We start from the raw sequence: 19,222 nt of genomic DNA, 5'->3' as shown, positions 1-19,222 counted from the left end.
GAGGGGCGCGGTGGGTGGTCTGTGAGATGGGGGAGGGGCGCGGTGGGTGGTCTGTGAGGAGATGGGGGAGGAGTGTGATGGGTGGTCTGTGAGGAGATGGGGGAGGAGTGTGATGGGTGGTCTGTGAGATGGGGGAGGGGCGCGGTGGGTGGTCTGTGAGATGGGGGAGGGGCACGGTGGGTGGTCTGTGAGGAGATGGGGGAGGAGTGTGATGGGTGGTCTGTGAGGAGATGGGGGAGGAGTGTGATGGGTGGTCTGTGAGGAGATGGGGGAGGGGCGCGGTGGGTGGTCTGTGAGGAGATGGGGGAGGGCGTGGTGGGTGGTCTGTGAGGAGATGGGGGAGGGCGTGGTGGGTGGTCTGTGAGAGGTGGGGAGGGGCGTGGTGGGTGGTCTGTGAGGAGATGGGGGAGGGGCGCGGTGGGTGGTCTGTGAGAGGTGGGGAGGGCGTGGTGGGTGGTCTGTGAGGAGATGGGGGAGGGCGTGGTGGGTGGTCTGTGAGAGGTGGGGAGGGGCGTGGTGGGTGGTCTGTGAGGAGATGGGGGAGGGGCGTGGTGGGTGGTCTGTGAGATGGGGGAGGGGCGCGGTGGGTGGTCTGTGAGATGGGGGAGGGGCGCGGTGGGTGGTCTGTGAGGAGGTGGGGAGGGCGTGGTGGGTGGTCTGTGAGGAGATGGGGGAGGGGCGCGGTGGGTGGTCTGTGAGATGGGGGAGGGGCGTGGTGGGTGGTCTGTGAGATGGGGGAGGGGCGCGGTGGGTGGTCTGTGAGGAGGTGGGGAGGGCGCGGTGGGTGGTCTGTGAGATGGGGAGGGCGCAGTGGGTGGTCTGTGAGGAGATGGGGGAGGGGCGTGGTGGGTGGTCTGTGAGGAGATGGGGAGGGGTTAGTGGGTGGTCTGTGAGGAGATGGGGAGGGGTTAGTGGGTGGTCTGTGAGAGGTGGGGAGGGGCGTGGTGGGTGGTCTGTGAGAGGTGGGGAGGGGTTAGTGGGTGGTCTGTGAGGAGGTGGGTGGGGCACACACAGCACCCAGGGGCCAGAGTCGGTGACGGCCAGGGTCTTCCCACTCCCCCCACCCCGGGTGGGTCCCTGGACTTGGGGCTCACCCAGCCCAGGGCGGCTCCTCTGCAGAGCCCACGGCCCCGTTTCCCAAAGGCCCTGCTCCCTTGTTCCCGGCCTCTCGGGGGACACTGCTTTGGGGGACACCGAGTTGGCAAGCACTGGACAAAACTGCACTACCCTGCAGTCCATGCAGCAGCCCCCACTCACGGGCCCGGATATCACGTCCCAGCCCCCTCCATAGCGCCCAAGTTCTAGAACCTTCCAGGCTATTTCCTGCCAGCGTGAGTCCTGGGGAGTGTCCGGCTCACCCACGCACCTCCCGCCTCCTCGGGCAGTGTCCCCGCGCCCGCTCGCGTCTGCCCAGGTCACGGCTGGTCCCGCACGCGCCCGAGGGGATGCTGTCTGCGTGTGTGTTACGTGTAATGAGTGTGTGTGCACACTGCATGTCCGTATCGTGGGGTCTCCTGCCTGTCCCGCGTGCCACACGACTCACGCCAGAGAAGGACCTCTCCATGACACCCAGCACCTGCGGGTGGGGCCTTGTAGGGGACAGGGTCCTCATGGGTGTAACCAAGGTGACAGCTCCTGACCGCCAGCTGGGCCCGCCGTCCAGGGGCGGTGCTGCTGTGACAACCGCACAGGCGGCTCGGAGCCACGGGGGCAAGGAGGGACATTTCGCAAGAGTCCGTGGACGGCATGGGTGCTTTCCGCCCCGTGGCAGGAGCTGAGTGCAGACAGCGTGGCTGCGTCCCGTCCTGTGGAGGGAGCTGAGTCCCCCGGCAGCGTGGACTTTTCCGCCCTGTGCAGCTGCCCAGCCTGCATCTCCTGGCAAGACCATACCCAGTTCAGCACTGGCCCCAGAGCACAGAGCAAGGGCCTGGGCCAGAAGCCCTGGAAGGCCCCGCCGGCAGCCCTCTGACCGCCCTGCCAGCGCTGCAGGCACAGCCCCCTGCCGGGCACCTCGGAGTGGCACAGAGGGCGACCCCCACCTGAGCTCTGAGCCCAAGGCTGCCTGGCCACACAGCGACCAGCAGCCATGGTGGATCCCCAGGGCTTCAGCCAGGGATGCCACCTCGGAAAAGGCCCAGTAGAGGGAGCCAGCCCAGGTGGGAGTGCCCAGTTTGAGTCCCGGTTGCTGCACTGCTGGTCCCTGCTGATGCCCCCGCCGGCAGAGGAGGGGGCAGACACGGACAGAGGCCAGGCCCTGCCTGTGGGGGGGCACACACGAGTGCTGTCACCTGGGAAGGGCGTGCTCTGCACCTGGGGGCTCGCAGACCTGCCGCTGTTGACCCCCGGGGGGGGGCTGCCTGCAGGCTCAGTGTGCGTGTGTCAGAGCGTCACCACCCCCTTGGGCCCACGCAGTCCCGCACTCGGCGGCCCACGAGACCTCCCGCAGGCTGACCTCCTGGCTGGCACCCCACATGCGAGCGCCTGTTGAGTCCCGGCTGCTCCACTTTGGTCCTACCCCCGGGGACGGATCTGGGAAAGCAGGGAGCACACCGCAAGCACCGGGGTCCCTGCACCCCAGGCCCCCGTTGTTGCCCTCTGCGGCCTGACATCTTCCCTATCACTCAGCCTCCACAATAAGCACATGAAACATACTGCTCAGGCCCGGTCACAGCCCACGCGTGGCCCTGGAGCGGGCCTGTCCACCAGGGGGCAGTGCTGCCCAGGCCGCACCGAGCCGGGCTGGCGGATCCTGGCCAGCTCCAGCCCAGGGCGCTGGGCGCCACTGTGTGAGTCCTGAGAGCAGCGTTAGGGCCTGCAGGCGCACAGGAGATGCACTTCCTGTCTGGCTGAAATTCAAACCCTGCTTTTGCTCACTACCTCCAGTGACCCCTGCTGGGGCAGGACAGGTGGCCGTGGGGCTGCCCACCCGGCTCAGAGGGGGCGGGACCAGGTGGGTGGTGGGGGGCAGCTCCTGGACCGACCTTGCCTCTCGCCCAGATACGGGAGGGCCCCAGGACTCCCCAAGACAAGAGTGTCAAAGGCGGGGGACCGGTCTGCTTCCTCAGGGAGAGCCAGCTGTCCCACCTTCTGGACGCCTGTGGTCCTGGGCGTGCTCTGGCTCCCCCTGCCCCTGGGGCCTGTCCCCCTGCACTGCCAGGCTGAAGCCGGGAGCCTGGGAGCCCGGGGTCACCCGCAGGATGGCAGGGACCCAGACACCCGGGCTGCTGTCTCCCAGGGGGCACTGGCAACACTGGCAGAGCTCTGCACTGCTGTACAGTGTGGGGTCCCAGCGGCAGCTTAGCACACATGCCCGACGTCCAAGTGCACGGGTGGGCACCTGGGGCCCAAGCTCCCCGCTATCCAGAGGGGGCCTCCCAGGAAGCATAGGAGGCGCAGGCCAAGAGGATGGGGCATCCTTGGGGTCACAGTTTGGTCTGCCGGAGCAGCCGGCACTGGCATGGCCAGTGTTAGGGGGCACAGGGGCTCTGCACCCCTCATGCCAGCGCCTCACGGTCCACAGCCCTGTCCCTGAGGCATGTCGCCACGCCTTACCCCTTCAGCACTCCTCAGTGCCTTGGCCCGCCCTGGACAGGGGCCGCCAAGTGGTCAGAGAGGTCTCAGGGGGCCAGACCAAGGTCAACAAAGCAAGGTGGCACTTACGGGGGCACCTGGAGACCCCTCCCACTGCCCATGGGACCAGGCCTTGCTGGACCCTGGCACCCAGCCCCGCAGTGCAGGTCTGGCCCTCACGTGGTGCAGGACTGGGCACCACGTCCAGCCCTGGTCTTCGCTGAGCCGTGCATGAGCTTCACCTGGCACAAGGCATTGAGGGGTGGGGGGCAAAGCACAGCTGTCCCCCCTACGATCTCCCCCATCCAGCGTCCAGGACAACCCCTTAACCAGCCTCAGGAGATGGACTGGGAGCCACTGAGGGGCGGGGGTACTGAGCTCAAGCCTGGCCCCCCGGACCTCCCTGTGGAGAAACCACGCGGGGTCTGACCCCAACCGCATGGGACCGGTCAGGGCCTGAGCACGGCTCCTGGCCAGAGCTGCAGGCGGCAGGCTTGGGGTATTCAGGGCAGGGGTGAAGGCCACAGCCTCCCCTGATCCCGTCCCTGCCCGCTCCCTGCCACAGGGGCCGCGGGGACCTCGGCTGGCCGATCCCGTCCCTGCCCGCTCCCTGCCACAGGGGCCCCAGGGACCCCAGAAGAGCTCTGCTGGGCAGCAGCACAGCAGGGAACCCCGCGTTGCCCCTCTCTGCACAGGTGAGAGCCGGCCCCCTCCCACTTCCCCAGAGCTCTCCCTCCCCGGCCAGCAGCCCTGCCGTGCTGGGGGCCTGGGGCGCTGCCAGTGCAGCTGACTGAGCCGGGGATGCCAGCTGGGCCAGGGGTCAGGCTGCCCTGGCCTGGGAGCACGCTCTGCCTCTGAGCCGGCGCCTGTCCCCGCCACTGGGGCCGGGAGGCCTCCCAGCCTTTTCAAGGTGGCTATGCCCTGCCCCCTCCCCAGGCCCTGCCGTGCAGAAGCCCCAGGGTGTGGAAGGCTGGGGTGACCAGCTGGCCTCCCACTGCAGGTGGCTCAGGAGCCCCAGACGGCACATCCTGATGTGTGGCCTTGCCTGGGGCCGCGTGCCCTTCCCCACCCAGGCGCTGTGCACCCCGGCCGGAGCCCCAGGTGCCGGTGGACAGCCCTGCCTCAGCCGGGGTGGTACACCTCATCTATTTTTAAGCACAGCCCATGAAACATTCACAGCCACCCTGCTTACAGGTGGGGGGGGCGTCTGCACCCCACACACCACCCAAGCCTGCTTGGCCCACTGCGCGGAGTGGCCAGGCCCACTCGGTCAGCCCCTTGGGGCTCAGGGCTCCCCGCCAGAGGGCAGCCTACCCCATCCCCAGCACCCAGCCCCTCCAGAAGCCGAGCACTCTCCCAGGGCAGGGCGGAGTCACGTGGCTTCCCAGACAGCCACCCAAGGAGCACCCCTATTTAACAGGCAGGGACATCAAAGAAAGCTGGCCTCTGGGTTACTCAAGGTTGTGACAGGGCCCCTGTCTGCTTCCTCATCCGGGTCCCCCAGTGGACGCAAGGGCCCAAGCGCCTGGGCTGTCCTCCGCTGCTCACTCAGGGAGCTGGGTGAGAAGTGGGGCAGCCAGCACCCCCACCTGACCGTCGATGGGCTCTGCAGGGCAGACGGGCAAGGGGCAGTCACAGCAAAGGGGCACCACCAAGACTCCCACCCCTCCCACACGCAGGCGCATGGCTGGACCAAAAACATGCCCAGCTTCCAGATCTTTCACACTCCCCGCTGGCCCCCCAGATCAAACCCCAAACAACCATCAAGGGTGAGACTCCAAGGACCCGCCCATGCCTCGCCCGGACCGGTGGACCTTGCCAGGGAGTGTGGCTGAGACTCTTGTTTCCACCGTGGACCCTATTCAGTGCTCTGTCCAGGGTCACCACCACCCTTCCCTCCCCAGAGCAGGGTGCTCAGGCCTGCCGGCCACTCGTCCTCCCCTGCCCAAGAGAATGAGGGAGAAGGCAGCTGGCCGTGCAGGGGCCAGCGGGAGCAGGCAGTGAGTGCAGGGCCCCTGCTGGGCCTCCTGGCTGCCCCCAGCACCCAGCGAGCAAAGGGCGCAAGGCCATGGGAGGCGGTGGCCAGGCTCCACCTCCCGCTGCCTCTGAGCCCCGTGGCTTAGCGTCCACTCCGTGCCAGCATTGTCCCAGCCCCGGGCTGGGGGACGGACCCGGGCAGCCCCCGGAAGCAGACACGGGACCAAGTCACAGGGCTGGCAGGCGCCCGCTGCGGGCCCCAAGCCATGGGGCCCAGAGCTCAGCATGCACCCTCCCCCAGCCCGGGTCCTCTCCGTCCTTCCTGCCATGTGCCAGGGAAGAAAACCGTGCAGCAGCCCCCAGGCAGGCTCCAAGGCCCCCCGGTGGGCAGGGCAGCCAGCTCGGGCACCCGGAACGCGGCCCGGTGTGAGGCCGTGGCCCCCTCGCCTGCTCCAGTGAGGAGGACCCGGAGCACCTGCTAAGACAGGGCCGCGATGCCGGGGAGGAGGGCCCCGCCCCGGGGAGGAGTCCCCGCCCGGGCCAGGAGGAAGTGCTTCCCGGCCCGGGCGTCGGTGCGCCTAGGGGCAGGGCGGCAGCTGGCGACAGGTCACCTCCCGGAGGGCCCAGCCCAGCCGGCGGGGAGACGCCCGGGGCCGGCTGCCCTTGTGCCGGGCAGGGCGCGGGCGTCGGGGGGACAGGTCTGCTCCTCCTGGCGCAGGCCGCGGCGGCTGCCCCGTGGCTCAGCCGCTGCGTACACATCGCCTGAGATGCAGGCGGGCCCCACACCAGGCGCGGCCGCGGTGACACACTGCCCCTGGCATCCGAGCCTGGGAACCCCACCCCCGGCCCCGCCCCGAGCCCGCCGCTGCCCTCCCCCGTGCGCGGAGCCCCACAGGGGCCTGGCGTCCTGCCGGGTGGCCGCCGTGCGCTCGGGCGCGACTCCAGGGCCCCCGGCGTGCGGCGGCCGCCACTGGCACGACGGCCGCGCCCTTGCGCCTCGCCGCACGCCCTTGGGGACGCGCGGTCCCGGGCGCGGGGGGCCCGCGGGCGGCGGGCGCGGGGCGCGAGGCGCGGGGCGCGGGGCGGCGGGCGTGGCGAGCCGCGGGGCCGGGCCGGCCGCACCTTGCCGCCTCCTGGGCCGACGCGCTCGCTCCACCCGGCCGCCCCGCCCTCCGCCCTCGCAATAAGGGGCGCGGGCGCGCGGCGGGGGGCGGCGCAGGGCGGGCGCGCCGTCGGGGCAGCGTGGCGGCCGCGCCATGGAGCTGTGGCCCTGGCTGACGGCCGCGTTGCTGGGGCTGCTGCTGCTGCTGCGGCTGCACCGCGCCGCCAACTTCTACGCCAAGCTCGCGCTCTACTGCGCGCTCTGCCTGGCCGTGTCGGCGCTCGCCTCGCTCGTCTGCCTGCTGCGCCACGGCGGCCGCACGGTGGAGAACATGAGGCAAGCGGGCGGGGAGCCGGGCCGGAGTCGGGGGGCCCGGGCCGGGGATCGGGGCGCTTCGGCCGCGCGCGCGCGCTCTGCGGCTCGGGACGGGGTCGGGGTGCCCGGGAGCTGCGTCACAAAAGTCCCGCGCCCTAGCCCCGGCGTTTGCGCGGGCCTGCCTTGGGCCTCGGCCGGAGGAAGGGGGCCGGGCCGAGCCGGGAGAGGCCCAATCGTGCGTCGCGGGCGGGCAGAGCGCGGCGGGACGGCGGGGCGGCGGGGCCGGGCCTCGGGGCGCCCCTCGGCCTCCCTCCCCCGCCGGGGCCGGGAGGCACCTGTGCGCTGGCGCGGCTGCAGGTGCCCCCTGCCCTGGCCTCTCGGGGCGGCGGGGACTTAGACGGGAGCCGCTGGGGCCGGAGGACGGCGGGAAGCGGGGGGCGGCCCTGCGCGCCCCCAGGGCTGGAGGCGAGGCGAGGCGCGCTGCCCGGTGGGCCGGGGGCTGCTCCGGCGGAGGGGGTGGGCCGCGCCGGTGCTGGCTCCACCCTGCCCTTTTCCCCTGCCTGCCATCCCCAGGGGCTGTTGCCACACTTCCCTCTGCCCTGTTTGGACTGTCCAGCTGATGGCCTGAAGTGGGGGAGAGCTGGCACCTGCTCCCCAGGAAGGGCCGAGCCACTCGGGGAAGCGGAAGGCACGTGCTTGACCTGAGAGTCCTCGGGGGCTGTGTGTGGCCTTGCCTGGGGCTGAGCGCCACTGGACGGCATGAGGGCAGGAGGCACCTGTGTGTGTGCCATGTTGGCACAGGCCCCAGCATCTTCCGCTGTGGAGTGCCCGGCTGGGGCAGGGGCGCTGGGTCCACTCGGCCCACGCAGCCCTGTCTCTGGGATACGCCTGGAGCTGGGCCGCCAGCCTCCTTAGGCCTGACCTGTCCTCCCAGGACAGCCAGTCTGCTCTTCAGAGCTGCTTCCCACCACTGAGGTGGTGGCTGGACCTGGCAGGCCGGCCAGACCAGCAGGGCCTGGTGCCCCACCCCAGGCGCCCCTCAGCCACGAGGTGTCCTGGGCGTCCTTCCTGCCCCAGGCTCCTGGGACGGGCTGGGCAACAACGGGCGCTTTGTTCTGCTGGCTCCTGGGCTCCCCGCGGTCAGGGAAGGCCAGGAAGTGGGGCTACACCCCCCCGCCCCGCCCCGTGGACAAAGGACCTCAGGGTCCAGGTGGGGTCCTTTTTTGGGGATCCACCTGTCCAGGCCACACAGGCTCCCCCTGCCTTCATTTTAACCCCTCCCCCTTGGCCTGCACTGCAATGGGGGGCCTAACCTCGCAGACGGGCCACCCCAGGTCTCCTTTCATAGGGGAAAAAATAGGTTGAAAGACCCCCAGTTAGACCAAGGCTTGGGGGTGTGTAAGGAGGGCCCGCTACCAGGGGCTCCCACTTGGGTACTGCTCATTTGCTGGGGTGAGGTTGGGGTGTGGCCTCTGCACCCCCTCTGGCCACGCCCCTCCCCTCCCACCTGCCCTGGGGAGCCTCCCTCGGGGTGGCAGCTCGGGCCTGGGTTGGGCAGTGCAGCGAGGGACACTGGAGGGAGGGACAGTGAGGGCGACAGCCCGGAGTGTACACCTCCCTTGGGCCGGCCAGAAGCCCCTGACCACAGCCAGGAACCTACAGAGCTGCTGCTTGGGGCCCCAGAGGGCCTCTAGCTCCAGCCCCTCAGCAGGAAGGGGGCTCCTCTCGGGAAGCCCCCAAGGCCTCCCTGAGCCTGTGCAGCCCGTGCCCTGGCCCTGGCCTTGACCCTCCCAGATGCCTGAGTGGACGTGGGGGACTAAGGGCCTGACAGGCCAGGTGGGAGTCCTTTCTCATTATGTACCTGGGAACCACTGGGTGTCCCAGCCGCCAGCTCCATGATGGACAGCCCGGGGCCAGTCCCCGTGTGTCTGACCCTGCTGGTCCCTGGAGCTGACCATGGCCAGCAGGCTTCTGTCCGCTCCCGTCCCCCGCAGCGATGTTCCCTGGGGAGGGGACGGAATGAGGACCCCATCCTGGGTCCCCAAGCTTTGAGGCTCTGGCTGCTGTGGGGAGGGGGTCAGGGCGCTGGGGCTGGGATGGCGCCTCTGGACGTGGGAGGACCAGCCTGGCCAGGAGATGGACGGGCAGCCAGGTCAGGTCACGCTGGGAGAGGCAGAGCCAACAGAGACACACTGCTCAGCCTCCAGTCCTGTGGCCAGCCCCGTCCTGTGGCCAGCCCCGGTCCTGTGGCCCGTCCCATCCTGTGGCCCGCCCTGGGCTGTCTCGCGGCCAGCAGGATGGGGCTGTGCGTGGAGTCTGCCTCTTTATTTCTTGTGCTTGGTAGCGTTTGTACACGCGTGGTGAGGTGACAGGAAGCCGATTTATTCTGCGGTGTACTCTCCTGCTACCCGGCCTGGGTCAGGCGTGGAGTGGCCTGCAGCCCCGCAGCACACGCCTCTGCCACACCGAGCCTGCACTGGCCTCCTCCCTGCCACCCCGGGCGAGGGCACAGTGCCCGGGTTTCCCAGGCGCTCCAGTGCTGCCAACCTGCCCTGCAGACACACTGGTCAGGCCTTGCACTGCCAGCAGCTTGGGGCACCCAGCATCCAGAGCCCTGCACATGAGCCGTGTCAGGCCCTGGTCTGTGTCCGCGGGAAGCCAGGAACAGGGCTGCTGTGTAGGAGGCCCAGGGGCCCAGGTGCTCGGGCTGTCTTCTACTAGCTTTCTGGCTGCACCTGGCGGCGAACTGGCCCCAGGGCCCACGTGGCCTGAAGCCAGGCTCCTGGTTGTCCCCTGTGCGCCTGCTTGTCCCTGTTTGTGGGCTGTGGGTGGCGTGCCCGGTTGGGGCATCTGCTTCTGACTTCTTGGTCCTATGGGGCCTTGGGAGCTGGTGAGGGAATTGGGTGTGGGGGCCAAGTAGCCATTCAGCCCTGCCCCTGGCTGTGACCAGTGTTCCTCATGTGCCCAGGTGCCCTGGTAGTGGGAGGGGTGGGCAGGGATGCTGTAGCAAGACCGCAGCACCTGAGGGGCCCCATTCTGCGACGGGCAGCCACTCTTGAGTTCGCCACGGTTGCACCTGTGCCACAGTGCCAGCTTACACTGGTTCCAGAAACAGGACATGTCCTTCCGGGTCCCTGAGCCAGGAGTGCCCAGAGGCCAGCTCAGCCCCACAGAGACCAGACGGGCTGGCAAGGGGCAGTCGGTGTCGGTGCGGACAGAGTTTCGGTTTGGGATGATGAAGGTGGCGTTGATGTGCGGAGGGGTGCTGGTGTCCCTGAGCTGGGTCCGCTCTGGTCCGTACAGGTGCACCCCTCCCCCAGCTACCAGGGGCACAGGTGCAATGGGGCCCCCTCCTCTCTTGAGGGAACATGCCACCCCTCCTGCTGCCAGGTGCCCTCGGGGCAGAGCAGGGGCTGGGCAGAGAGGACCAGGCCTTCTGGCCAGCTGGCGTGGGGCGAGGCCGAGCCGGGGGACCGCTGCCCCTGCTCACTGGGCCGTCTCTCTCGGCAGCATCATCAGCTGGTTCGTGCGGACCTTCAAGTACGCGTATGGCCTGCGCTTTGAGGTCAGGGGCCGGCCCAAGCTGGACGTCGACCAGCCCTGCGTCATCATCTCCAACCACCAGAGCATCCTGGACATGATGGGTGAGCCGGGGGCCGGGGTGGAGGCTGCGACGCGGAGCGGGATGGCCGCTGCTGCCCTTCCGCCTTCACACACTGGACAAGGAGCAAGGAGGCCTGGCGGGCACCGTCCTGGCTCAGCCAGCAGGGAGGGTGGGAGCTGGGGCTCGTGGCTGGCTGGGAGGGTCTCTGGCCGCTCAGGGCGGGCGCCCTGACGTGCCCCTCTCCCTGGCCGCTCGGGGCGGGCGCCCTGACGTGCCCCTCTCCCCGTCTTCCGCAGGCCTCATGGAGGTCCTGCCGCGACGCTGTGTGCAGGTGGCCAAGCGGGAGCTGCTGTTCCTGGGCCCCGTGGGCCTCGTCATGTACCTGGGCGGTGTGTTCTTCATCAGCCGACAGCAGTCCAGCACTGCCATAAGTGTGATGGCCGACCTGAGCGAGCGCATGGTCCGGGAGAACGTACGTGCCTGGGCCGGGCTGGGCCACGCAGGGTGTGGGTGGGAGTGTCCTCCAGGCCATGTGAGCCGTGGGGGTCTCACGTGCCCGATTCGCCCCCCACGCAGCTCAAAGTATGGATCTACCCTGAGGGCACGCGCAACACCAATGGTGACCTGCTGCCCTTCAAGAAAGGTGCCTTCCACCTGGCCATCCAGGCCCAGGTAGGCACGGACCTCCCGCCCTGTAGACCTTGCACCCCGGCCCCTGCGTCCCAGGGGATAGTGGGGACCTGGTGACACGTGGGAGCAGGGCTCCGGCGGAGAGCCTTGGGCCCTGCCTCTGGACTTTGAACTTGTCGGGTTGCTTCTGGGGTGCCCAGGGAAGGGGGTGATGGGGGAACCTGCCCTGCCCCTTCCGGTCCCTCCCAGCGGGGCCCGGGGTGTCAGCCTGGGTCTGGTGGGCTACAGCGCCCCCTGGTGCATGACTCTGCAGGGGCGAGAACCCAGGGGGCTCCCAGCGCCAGCCCCCTCTGGGCCTCCAGCCCTCCCCCCTTTGCTGGTGGCGATGCTGTCCCCTCCTCCAGGGCGCCCAACAGCCCTGGTTAATCATTACCCAGGCACCCTCTGATCGCCAGCATGCCCTGCCCATCCCCCTCCCCTGGCAGGGGCGTGGTGCCACCCCCAACCCCCCGGAAACTGCCCTCGGTGGGTGCTGTGGTGTGCACAGCCCAGGAAAGCTGCGTGGGCAAAGTGTGTGTGTGTGTATGTGTGTGTGTGTGAAGACCTGCCGTACTTGGGGGCATGGCAGGTGGCCGAGGCCCAGGTGGGAGGCCTGAGCAGGCACCCACGGGACGGGGCCGGCCGCGGAGCCAGGTAGACCCTCAGCCGCCCGGTCCTCGCCCCCAGGTGCCCATCATTCCCGTGGTCTACTCCTCCTTCGCCTCCTTCTATAACATCGACACGAAGCTTTTCACCTCAGGTAACGCCCGCCCGTGCACGCGGCCAGGGTCAGCCCTCCGGGTGCGTGCTCCCCACGTGGGGCAGGGCGAACCCCAGGAGCACAGGCCTCGGCCCCCCATCCTGCCCTGGCTCTGAGCAGGCAGGAGACAAGCTCCGTCACCCAGCTCTGAGACACACCCCCAGGGAGGCCGGAGGTGGGCAGGGCCGAGGGACCCCAACTGTCGATGCCCCCTCAGGAATCATCAGGGTGGAGGTACTGGACGCCGTGCCCACCCACGGCCTCACCGTGGCCGACGTCCCCCGGCTGATGGACACCTGCCACCAGGCCATGAGGAGTACCTTTCTGCGCATGTCCAAGCCGGCCCCAGAGAACGGGGTGGCCGAGGGGCCTGCTGCTCAGTAGCCCGGTCCACAGCTGGGGCAGGCGGGGGGCAGAGGATGGACAGAGGGGACCCCCCAGCTGCCAAATATCACTGTGTCCACCCTCCCCTGCTCCTGGCTTTCCTTCGGAGCCCCTCAGGCCCAGTTGCCCGGGTCAGCCCCTCCACAGCCTCCTGGGCCAATGGAGCAGGTGGACACTGCCAGGCTGAGGCCCCATGCCCGTGAGGGACTCCGGGCCTTGCTGGGGCAGTGGGGGGCCCATGGGTATTTTTTTTTATAAAGGAAATCTTGAAAGTCAATGAAGAGCTGTGGTCACTGAGTGGCAGGGCTGCCTCTGGCCTGGGGCGCAGGGGTGGTGGCCCCCCGAGGGGCTCCCCCACATGTGCTCTGGTGGGGGACAGTGCAGTGGGGCCCCCGGCTCTGTGGCCTCACCGGCGGGTGGGAATGTTGTCCCTTTGCGGCCCCTGCCCCCTGTACACGCGTACACACACACACACACACACACACACACACACGCACGCAGCCTGGGTAGGTGTGCAGGGCCCAATTTCATCCATCCATCCAGGACCCCGCCACTCAAGTCACGTTTTTATTCTGACACTGGACAGGGGGTAGGAGCCCCCCACCCACAGCACCTCCAGCAGCCAGGGAACTTTGTACCTGTCCCCAGGAGTCATGGGGGACCCCACCCCGTGCCTGAGCCCTGGGGGCCTCCTGAGGAAGACGAGAGGGGGGTGGGCTGCGGGGCAGGTGGGCCCGTGGCTGCATCCAACGGGGAACAGGCACAGGCTGAGCCGTTGCTGTCATAGCTCCTTCTTGCAGGAGCCTAGGGGTGTAAGGAGAGGCAGAGCTCAGCCCAGGCTCCCCTCCCCCTCCCCAGCCCCCCGGGGGGGCCAGTGCTCACAGGACCCCAGGCTCCCCTCCCTCCCCCCCCCCGGGGGGCCAGTGCTCACAGGACCCCAGCTGCTCCTCCAGGAAGGAGATCTGCTCGCTCAGGGAGTCCATGCGGTCCAGCCGCTGCAGGGAGTGAGCCAGCAGGCTGCTGGGGTCCTGTAGGCCCGGCTCGGCCGCCCGCGAGGCCAGGCTGTGCAGTGGGGCCAGCAGCAGCTGCAGCTGCTGTGGGAAGGGGCTGTGTGAACCTGGGCTGCCTCAGACGGGCCCAAGGCCTTGGGGTCCCTGGCCGAGAAGCCAGGAGTGGGGCCAGTGGCCTGGGAGGAAGCTTCCTAGGAGCTCCTGCTGAACCGAGGGGAGGGCAGCAGGGGAGCTTCCCCGGGGCCAGGGGTTCCCCCATCTCAGGGAAGCCCATGACCACCCTACAGGTGACAGCCACGTCGTCCCAGGCCACCCCGAGCCCCACAGTGGCATGGCCTCAGACCCGGCCTCACCTGCTCCAGTGCGTCCACCCTGGCCTGCAGCCGCCGCACCTCGTCCCTCACGGCACTGTCCACGCCTGGGGCCAGATGAGGCACTCAGTCAGGGCCGGGGACCCTGGGTCTCAGGCGGTCGGGCAGGCAGGCAGGCCCCGGGCCCCGGCGTGGTGTGCCCCATGCGCGGTGTACACCGGCGTGGTGTGCCCTGTGTGCGGTGTGCCTCTACGTAGCGTGCCCCGGCATGGCCTGCCCCGACGGTGTGCCCTAACGTGGTGTGCCCGGCATGGCCTACCCCGATGGTGTGCCCGCGGTGTGCCTGGCATGGCCTGCCCCGATGCAGTGTGCCCTGTACCCTAACGTGGTGTGCCCGGCATGGCCTGCCCCGACGTGGCGTGCCTGGCATGGCCTGCCCTGACGCGGTGTGCCTGGCATGGCCTGCCCTGACGTGGTGTGCCCTGTACCCTAACGCAGTGTGCCTGGCATGGCCTGCCCCGACGGTGTACCCACGGTGTGCCCGGCATGGCCTGCCCCGACGGTGTGCCTGGCATGGCCTGCCCCGACGGTGTACCCACGGTGTGCCCGGCATGGCCTGCCCCGACGGTGTGCCTGGCATGGCCTGCCCCGACGGTGTGCCCGCGCCGGCCCTGGTGCAGGGCTGCAGACAACGCATTATTACTCACGGTACGAGTTTGAAGTGTCACAGCGCGTACCAAAAGTAATAATGTCCCGTCAGCAGCAAGGCCGGGCCGGCGTCCTCCAGGCTGCAGGGGGCCTGTCCTCCACCCTGTCCCCACGAAGCCCCCTCGGCCCCGCGGGAGCCACCCCCGCCAGCCCTGAACCCTGGCCTCAGACTGACGACAGCGCCAACGCCGTCCTAGGCCTGGTAGCCCTCGGTGCCCACGGAGCCCCAGGGGGTGCCGCCCCACCCGCCGGCTGCCCGGGCTGAGCAACGCCCCAAGGGTTACCTGTTGTGGGGCTCGGGGCCACACTGGGGGGCCTGCGCTCGGGCACGCAGAGCCTCCCGTCGGCTGAGGGGCCGTGGCCCTTGCTGCACTGGCAGTGGTAACTTCCCGCCGTGTTGACGCAGCCCTGGGGACAGCCGCCTCCCCCAGCGCTGCACTCATCCACATCTGCCGGGAGCACGGAGTCAGACGGGGCCGCGCTGTGGCCAGGCCCACGGGCCGCCCCAGAACGCGTGTGCAGGAGAGGGGCTCCCGGGGCCCTCGGGGGCCGAGCAGGCCTCACCTGTCTGACAGGCGTCGCCCTGCCACCCTGCAGGGCAGTGGCACTGGCCGGGCTGGACGCAGCTCCCTCCGTTCTGACATGGTGGCTGGCACACGGCTGGGGGCGAGGAGGGGCATGTCACCGACCCAGGGTCCCCAGCATGCTGCGCGCACGGGGCAGCCCGGAGAGCGGGTTTGGTCACGGGCCCTGCAGGGCGGCCTCACCTGCTGTGCAGGCCCCGGGAAGCCGGCTGGTTCTCTGCCAGCCGGGGCAGCAGGCATAGCGGGGCCTGGCGGGGGCAGAGCTGCGGCGGTAAGCGGTCTTGTAGAGGGTTCTGTGGATGGGCAGGCCGGTCAGAGGGGCCCTGGGCTGTGCTCCCCCGGCTGTCATGCGTGGGGCACCCATGGTCCCCTCCCCAGGAGTCCCTGCGTGGCCGCTGGACAGGACCCTGGGCAGCCTCTCCCCCTCTGTCCGGGTGGTCCCGTCTCAGGCCCACACCCACGGAGCTGGGTGGCAGCCCTCACCGGTAGGTGCTGCAGGCACGGTGCCCATCGCAGGTGGTGAGGAAGGGCTGGTATACGCGCTGAACGAAGGATTCGGACACGGGACCCCTGGCTGCCCCGACGGCGCACACCCGGCGGCTGGGGAGGGATGCAGGGCTCAGCGGGGGAGCTCCGGGCTCAGCCGGGGGCCCAAGGCAGCACCTGCCGGATGGACCTGACCCCCTTCCTGGGCTGCCCTGCTCACCCTGGCCTGTAGACGGGCTGGGTGCGGCCCGCTGCCAGCACCAGGCACCACGCCAGGAACAGCTCCCGACCCCACATGGCTTTCGTCTGGAGGAGGCACAGCCTTGGGCTGGGGGCGGCCTGGAGACACAGAAGCCGCCATTTCTGTCTGCGGCACCAGATCCCACCCGGGCACGAGGTGCCTGGACCCCACGGGGGAGCTCAGGGCAGGACTGGCCTCGAGGGGGCGGTAGTGGACAGTCAGGTTAGGGGTGCTGCGGTGGGCGGCTGCAGTTGGAGGGTTCCTTCCACGCGGGGAGCAGCCACACTGGGTACGCGCAGGGCAGGGGAAGGAGCACCCCGCTCCAGCCTCCCCCAGCGGCGTCCCACCAGTGTGAGGACCCCCGCCTGCTTAATGGCCCAGGACGCGAGCCGCGGTGGCTGGTGTGTCCACCCCGTTCCCGGTCAGGAAGCTGGGAGCGGAGCACCCAGGGGTGCTCCAGGGGGGACGGTCTGTTCCCCCTGCCCGCCCCCGGCAGGATCCTTCTGGGACTGTTTTCCTCCAAATCACCCCCCTAGGACCCCTGAAGTCCCTCCAGAGGGACACTCTAAGCAGGGACACCCGGGGACAGGAAGCCCCTGACCACTTGGCACAGTCACCCACAACCCTCCGGTGCCAGTCGGAAGAGGCACCAAGGCACGGGCCTTTCCGGACCGGGAAAGGGCAGTGTGGCTCTGGTGGGGGTCCCTGGGCAGGGCTGGGGCGGCCCCGTCGGGGGCGGGCAGGCGCGCCGGCGCCGCCACAGCGCTGATCCGTGCGCCGCGTGACCGCTGAGGGCCCAGGGACGGAACCGCAGAGCGAGCCTCGCTTTCTGGAAGTCACGCTGTTCCCCAAGGCCCGGGAAGCCGCGGGGGCCAGGCTGGCCACCCCCTTCCCGGCTCAGTCTGGGGCGCGTCCAGGCGATAGCGCCCCGTCCCCTCCAGTGCCACCTGGGCCCTGCCGCTCCCCGCAACCCACCACCTGCACCCCACCCGGGGGAGGGTCCCCAATCTCCCGCCGGCGTCGGCACGCGGGCCGAGACCGGGCGAGCCGACGGCCGCTGGGCGGTAAACGTCCTGTCCGCCGCCCCCTCCCCAGCACGGCCCGCCCCGTGGGGGCGGGAAGGCGCGCGGCGTCCACCACCCGGCAGGACGGGGTCCCGGCCACGGAGGCCCGGCCGGGCCCTGGGGGGCGCGCGGCACCCGGCGCACTTGGAAGGCCGCTGCGTCCCCGACCCCGGCGCGGCCGTGCCCCGCGCCACCGGCCCATTCTCCGGACCCGGCAGCGGGGGGTCCCCGCGACCGCTCGGCGCCGCCGCCAGTCACGGCGGGTCCCCGGCTTGTCGGGCCGCGGGGCTCCCGGAGGGCTCCGCAGCCGGGCGGCGAGCCGACCCCTCCTGCCCGGCGCCCCCCGCGCCCCCGGGGCCCGCGCGCCCGGCTGCGCCGCACGCGCCGCACTCACCGCCGGTCCGGGGCGCGCACGCGCCGCCTCCGCCGCCGCCGCCGCGCGAGCCCCGCCCCGGGCCCGCCCCACCTGCCGGCCCCGGCCCGCCCCGGCCCCGCCCCGGTGGGCTCGCCGCCCCCGTCCGCAGATGGGGGAACTGAGGCCGCGCCGGGCCGTGCCTCCGCGAGACGCCGGGCCCTGAGCGCACGCGGCGCGCCGAGATCCGAGGGGGCGCGGGCTAACCGCCAGGCCTGAGCGCTCACTTGGTGAGCTTGGTGTCCCACAGTCGCCCCTCCTCCCACGGCTGTGTGCCTGGCCCCGTCCCTGCAGCCCCCACGCTGCCACAGGTGTCGGGTGGTGCTCACCTGCTGAGGTACCTCCTCATTCCCTGGACGCCGGTGGCTGCTGCTCCTCTCGGCGGTGGGGGCCGCCCCCACGTCCCCTTCCGAGGGACCTGCAGGCCAGAGGTGGGAGAGCCCTGGTCATTGTGCTGTGGGCACCTATAGGGGCACGCAGGGTCTGGGCCTTGATGCTACTGCGGCACCTGTGCCAACAGAGCCTGTCCCCAGGCGCCCTCTCACTCCGCTGCTGTTCATAGGGCTGGGCTGGGCGCCCCTCTGTGCAATGGCTCTGCTGCCTCAGCCCTGGGCTCAGCGCCAGGTGCGAGGGTCCGCCATACAAGGGCCTCCCCTCCCTCCCTTTAGTGGCCACCAGCATGGGCCAGGGGGCCCTGGAAGCCGCCAGCAGCTGGGACACAGGGCGGCTGCTGTCCGCGTGTCTGGACCAGTGCAGGGGGAGGAGGGCTCAGGCCCAGCCCCAGGAGCTAACAGCCGAGAGGGGCCCTCCTGCCCCCGTCCGCACCCCCGAAATGTGGTCACTTCACCTTCGACACTCCCTGCCCTGTCCCTGCTTTGTGAGCAGGGCAGAGCCAGCCGAGGGCTGTGTACCGGGCCCTGCTGGACTCGGGCCTCACTCCTGCTGTGTCTTCTGAACAGCCGGGTGAGATAAGACCACAGTGGGCGGCAGGCTGCCTGCTGCAGTGGGGGGCTCCAGCCGCTCTGGGCAGAGCCAGAGAGGAGAGCCTGGGTCCCTTCCCTATCCCGGCCAGGCAGTCCCCAAACTTCCCAAAGCCGCCCAGCCGGGGCTCATCCTGGCTGCAGGTTGAATCTGGGGTTCCTTCCTGTGAGCCATCCTCTGCATGGTACACTGAGGCAGCGGACCCGTGCAGGGGGAGGGAACATCCTAACCAGCCCCGTGGGCTTCTCCTCTGACACGCAGATGTGGTCAGATGGGAGGGGGCCCAGCCGAGGCCCCAGTGCTGGAACCCAGCTGGGCTGCCCACCAGCAGGCACTGGGCCCAGGGGCATGGCACCCAGAGAGGGGACAGAGCCCAGTGCCCTTGGGAGGGGAGGCACGCAGGGTGCTCGAGCCCACCTGCCCGCCCCCTGCCCTCCAGGCTGCCCTGGCCATACCTGCTGCCTGGACCCGGGCTTGGCCATGGCCACCGCTGCTGCCACCTCGAGCCAGGTGTGGACGCCGCTGGCCAGGACCCGGAGCCCGACGGCCGCCCACCCAGCCAGCCCGTCCCGCCCGTGGCAGCCTCCATCTCAGCCAGCCAGCGGGCAACGTTCCTGCTGGGAGACTCCCCCCAGGCGAGAAAGGGCGGCTTTTATGCTCCATCCCCCGTAAATCGGGATTGGGATGGGCCCTTCCCGGCCGGACTTCCTGTGTGTGTTCTCCGCTGATAACGGGATATGTCTGCGGACAAACAGGAGGCCGGGGCAGGGGGGCAGGAGGGGTGCCCGGGTGAGGGGGGCTGGCTGGGGGTGGGGAGCCTTCCCCCAGGGCTCCAGAGGCCGGCCCTGGAGTTCCTCTCAACCTGTGTGCCGACCCCGTGGACGGTGTGGGACAGAAGACATGGGGCCGGTGGCCACGGTGGCAAGGCCAGCAGCGGGGACTTCTGGCACCTCCGGGCTTCCCCGAGAGACCTTCGAGAATGTGTGTATGTGTGTGGCACAGCGTGGGAGCCCGGAGGTCCAGGCCAAGGAAGGGCCTGGAACT

At 70.1% G+C, this 19,222-nt stretch overlaps 2 protein-coding genes across 4 annotated transcripts; one reads left to right on the top strand and one right to left on the bottom strand.

Moving 5' to 3' along the window:
* The first annotated feature begins 6,769 nt into the window (after positions 1 to 6,769).
* Positions 6,770 to 12,658, top strand: AGPAT2 (1-acylglycerol-3-phosphate O-acyltransferase 2). 2 transcript variants are annotated; one of them, XM_040963262.1, is made up of 6 exons: positions 6,770 to 6,985; positions 10,475 to 10,608; positions 10,865 to 11,040; positions 11,145 to 11,240; positions 11,925 to 11,997; positions 12,215 to 12,658. In XM_040963262.1, exons 1-6 carry the CDS (start codon positions 6,804 to 6,806, stop codon positions 12,379 to 12,381), a joined length of 828 nt encoding a protein of 275 aa, XP_040819196.1. In that variant the 5' UTR covers positions 6,770 to 6,803; the 3' UTR covers positions 12,382 to 12,658. The 2 variants fall into 2 exon arrangements, with proteins under 2 accessions (XP_040819196.1, XP_040819197.1); XM_040963263.1 differs by lacking the exon at positions 11,145 to 11,240.
* Positions 12,659 to 12,937: 279 nt separating this feature from the next.
* EGFL7 (EGF like domain multiple 7) lies at positions 12,938 to 18,789 on the bottom strand. 2 transcript variants are annotated; one of them, XM_040963264.1, is made up of 9 exons: positions 17,527 to 17,598; positions 15,701 to 15,819; positions 15,478 to 15,594; positions 15,178 to 15,287; positions 14,975 to 15,070; positions 14,695 to 14,859; positions 13,745 to 13,809; positions 13,313 to 13,475; positions 12,938 to 13,185 (listed from the first exon to the last, which is right to left on the bottom strand). In XM_040963264.1, exons 2-9 carry the CDS (start codon positions 15,775 to 15,777, stop codon positions 13,163 to 13,165), a joined length of 816 nt encoding a protein of 271 aa, XP_040819198.1. In that variant the 5' UTR covers positions 15,778 to 15,819; positions 17,527 to 17,598; the 3' UTR covers positions 12,938 to 13,162. The 2 variants fall into 2 exon arrangements, with proteins under 2 accessions (XP_040819198.1, XP_040819199.1); XM_040963265.1 differs by lacking the exon at positions 12,938 to 13,185 and adding an exon at positions 18,634 to 18,789 and having other exon boundaries at positions 13,390 to 13,475; positions 17,527 to 17,615.
* Between the last annotated feature and the right edge of the window lie 433 nt (positions 18,790 to 19,222).

Source organism: Ochotona curzoniae, unplaced genomic scaffold (assembly GCF_017591425.1).
Source record: "Ochotona curzoniae isolate NIBS_2020 unplaced genomic scaffold, NIBS_Ocur_1.0 scaffold_3208, whole genome shotgun sequence".
NCBI lineage: Eukaryota > Metazoa > Chordata > Mammalia > Lagomorpha > Ochotonidae > Ochotona > Ochotona curzoniae.
Note: the sequence above shows the minus strand (reverse complement) of the source record. Positions and strands in the feature narration are given on the sequence as shown.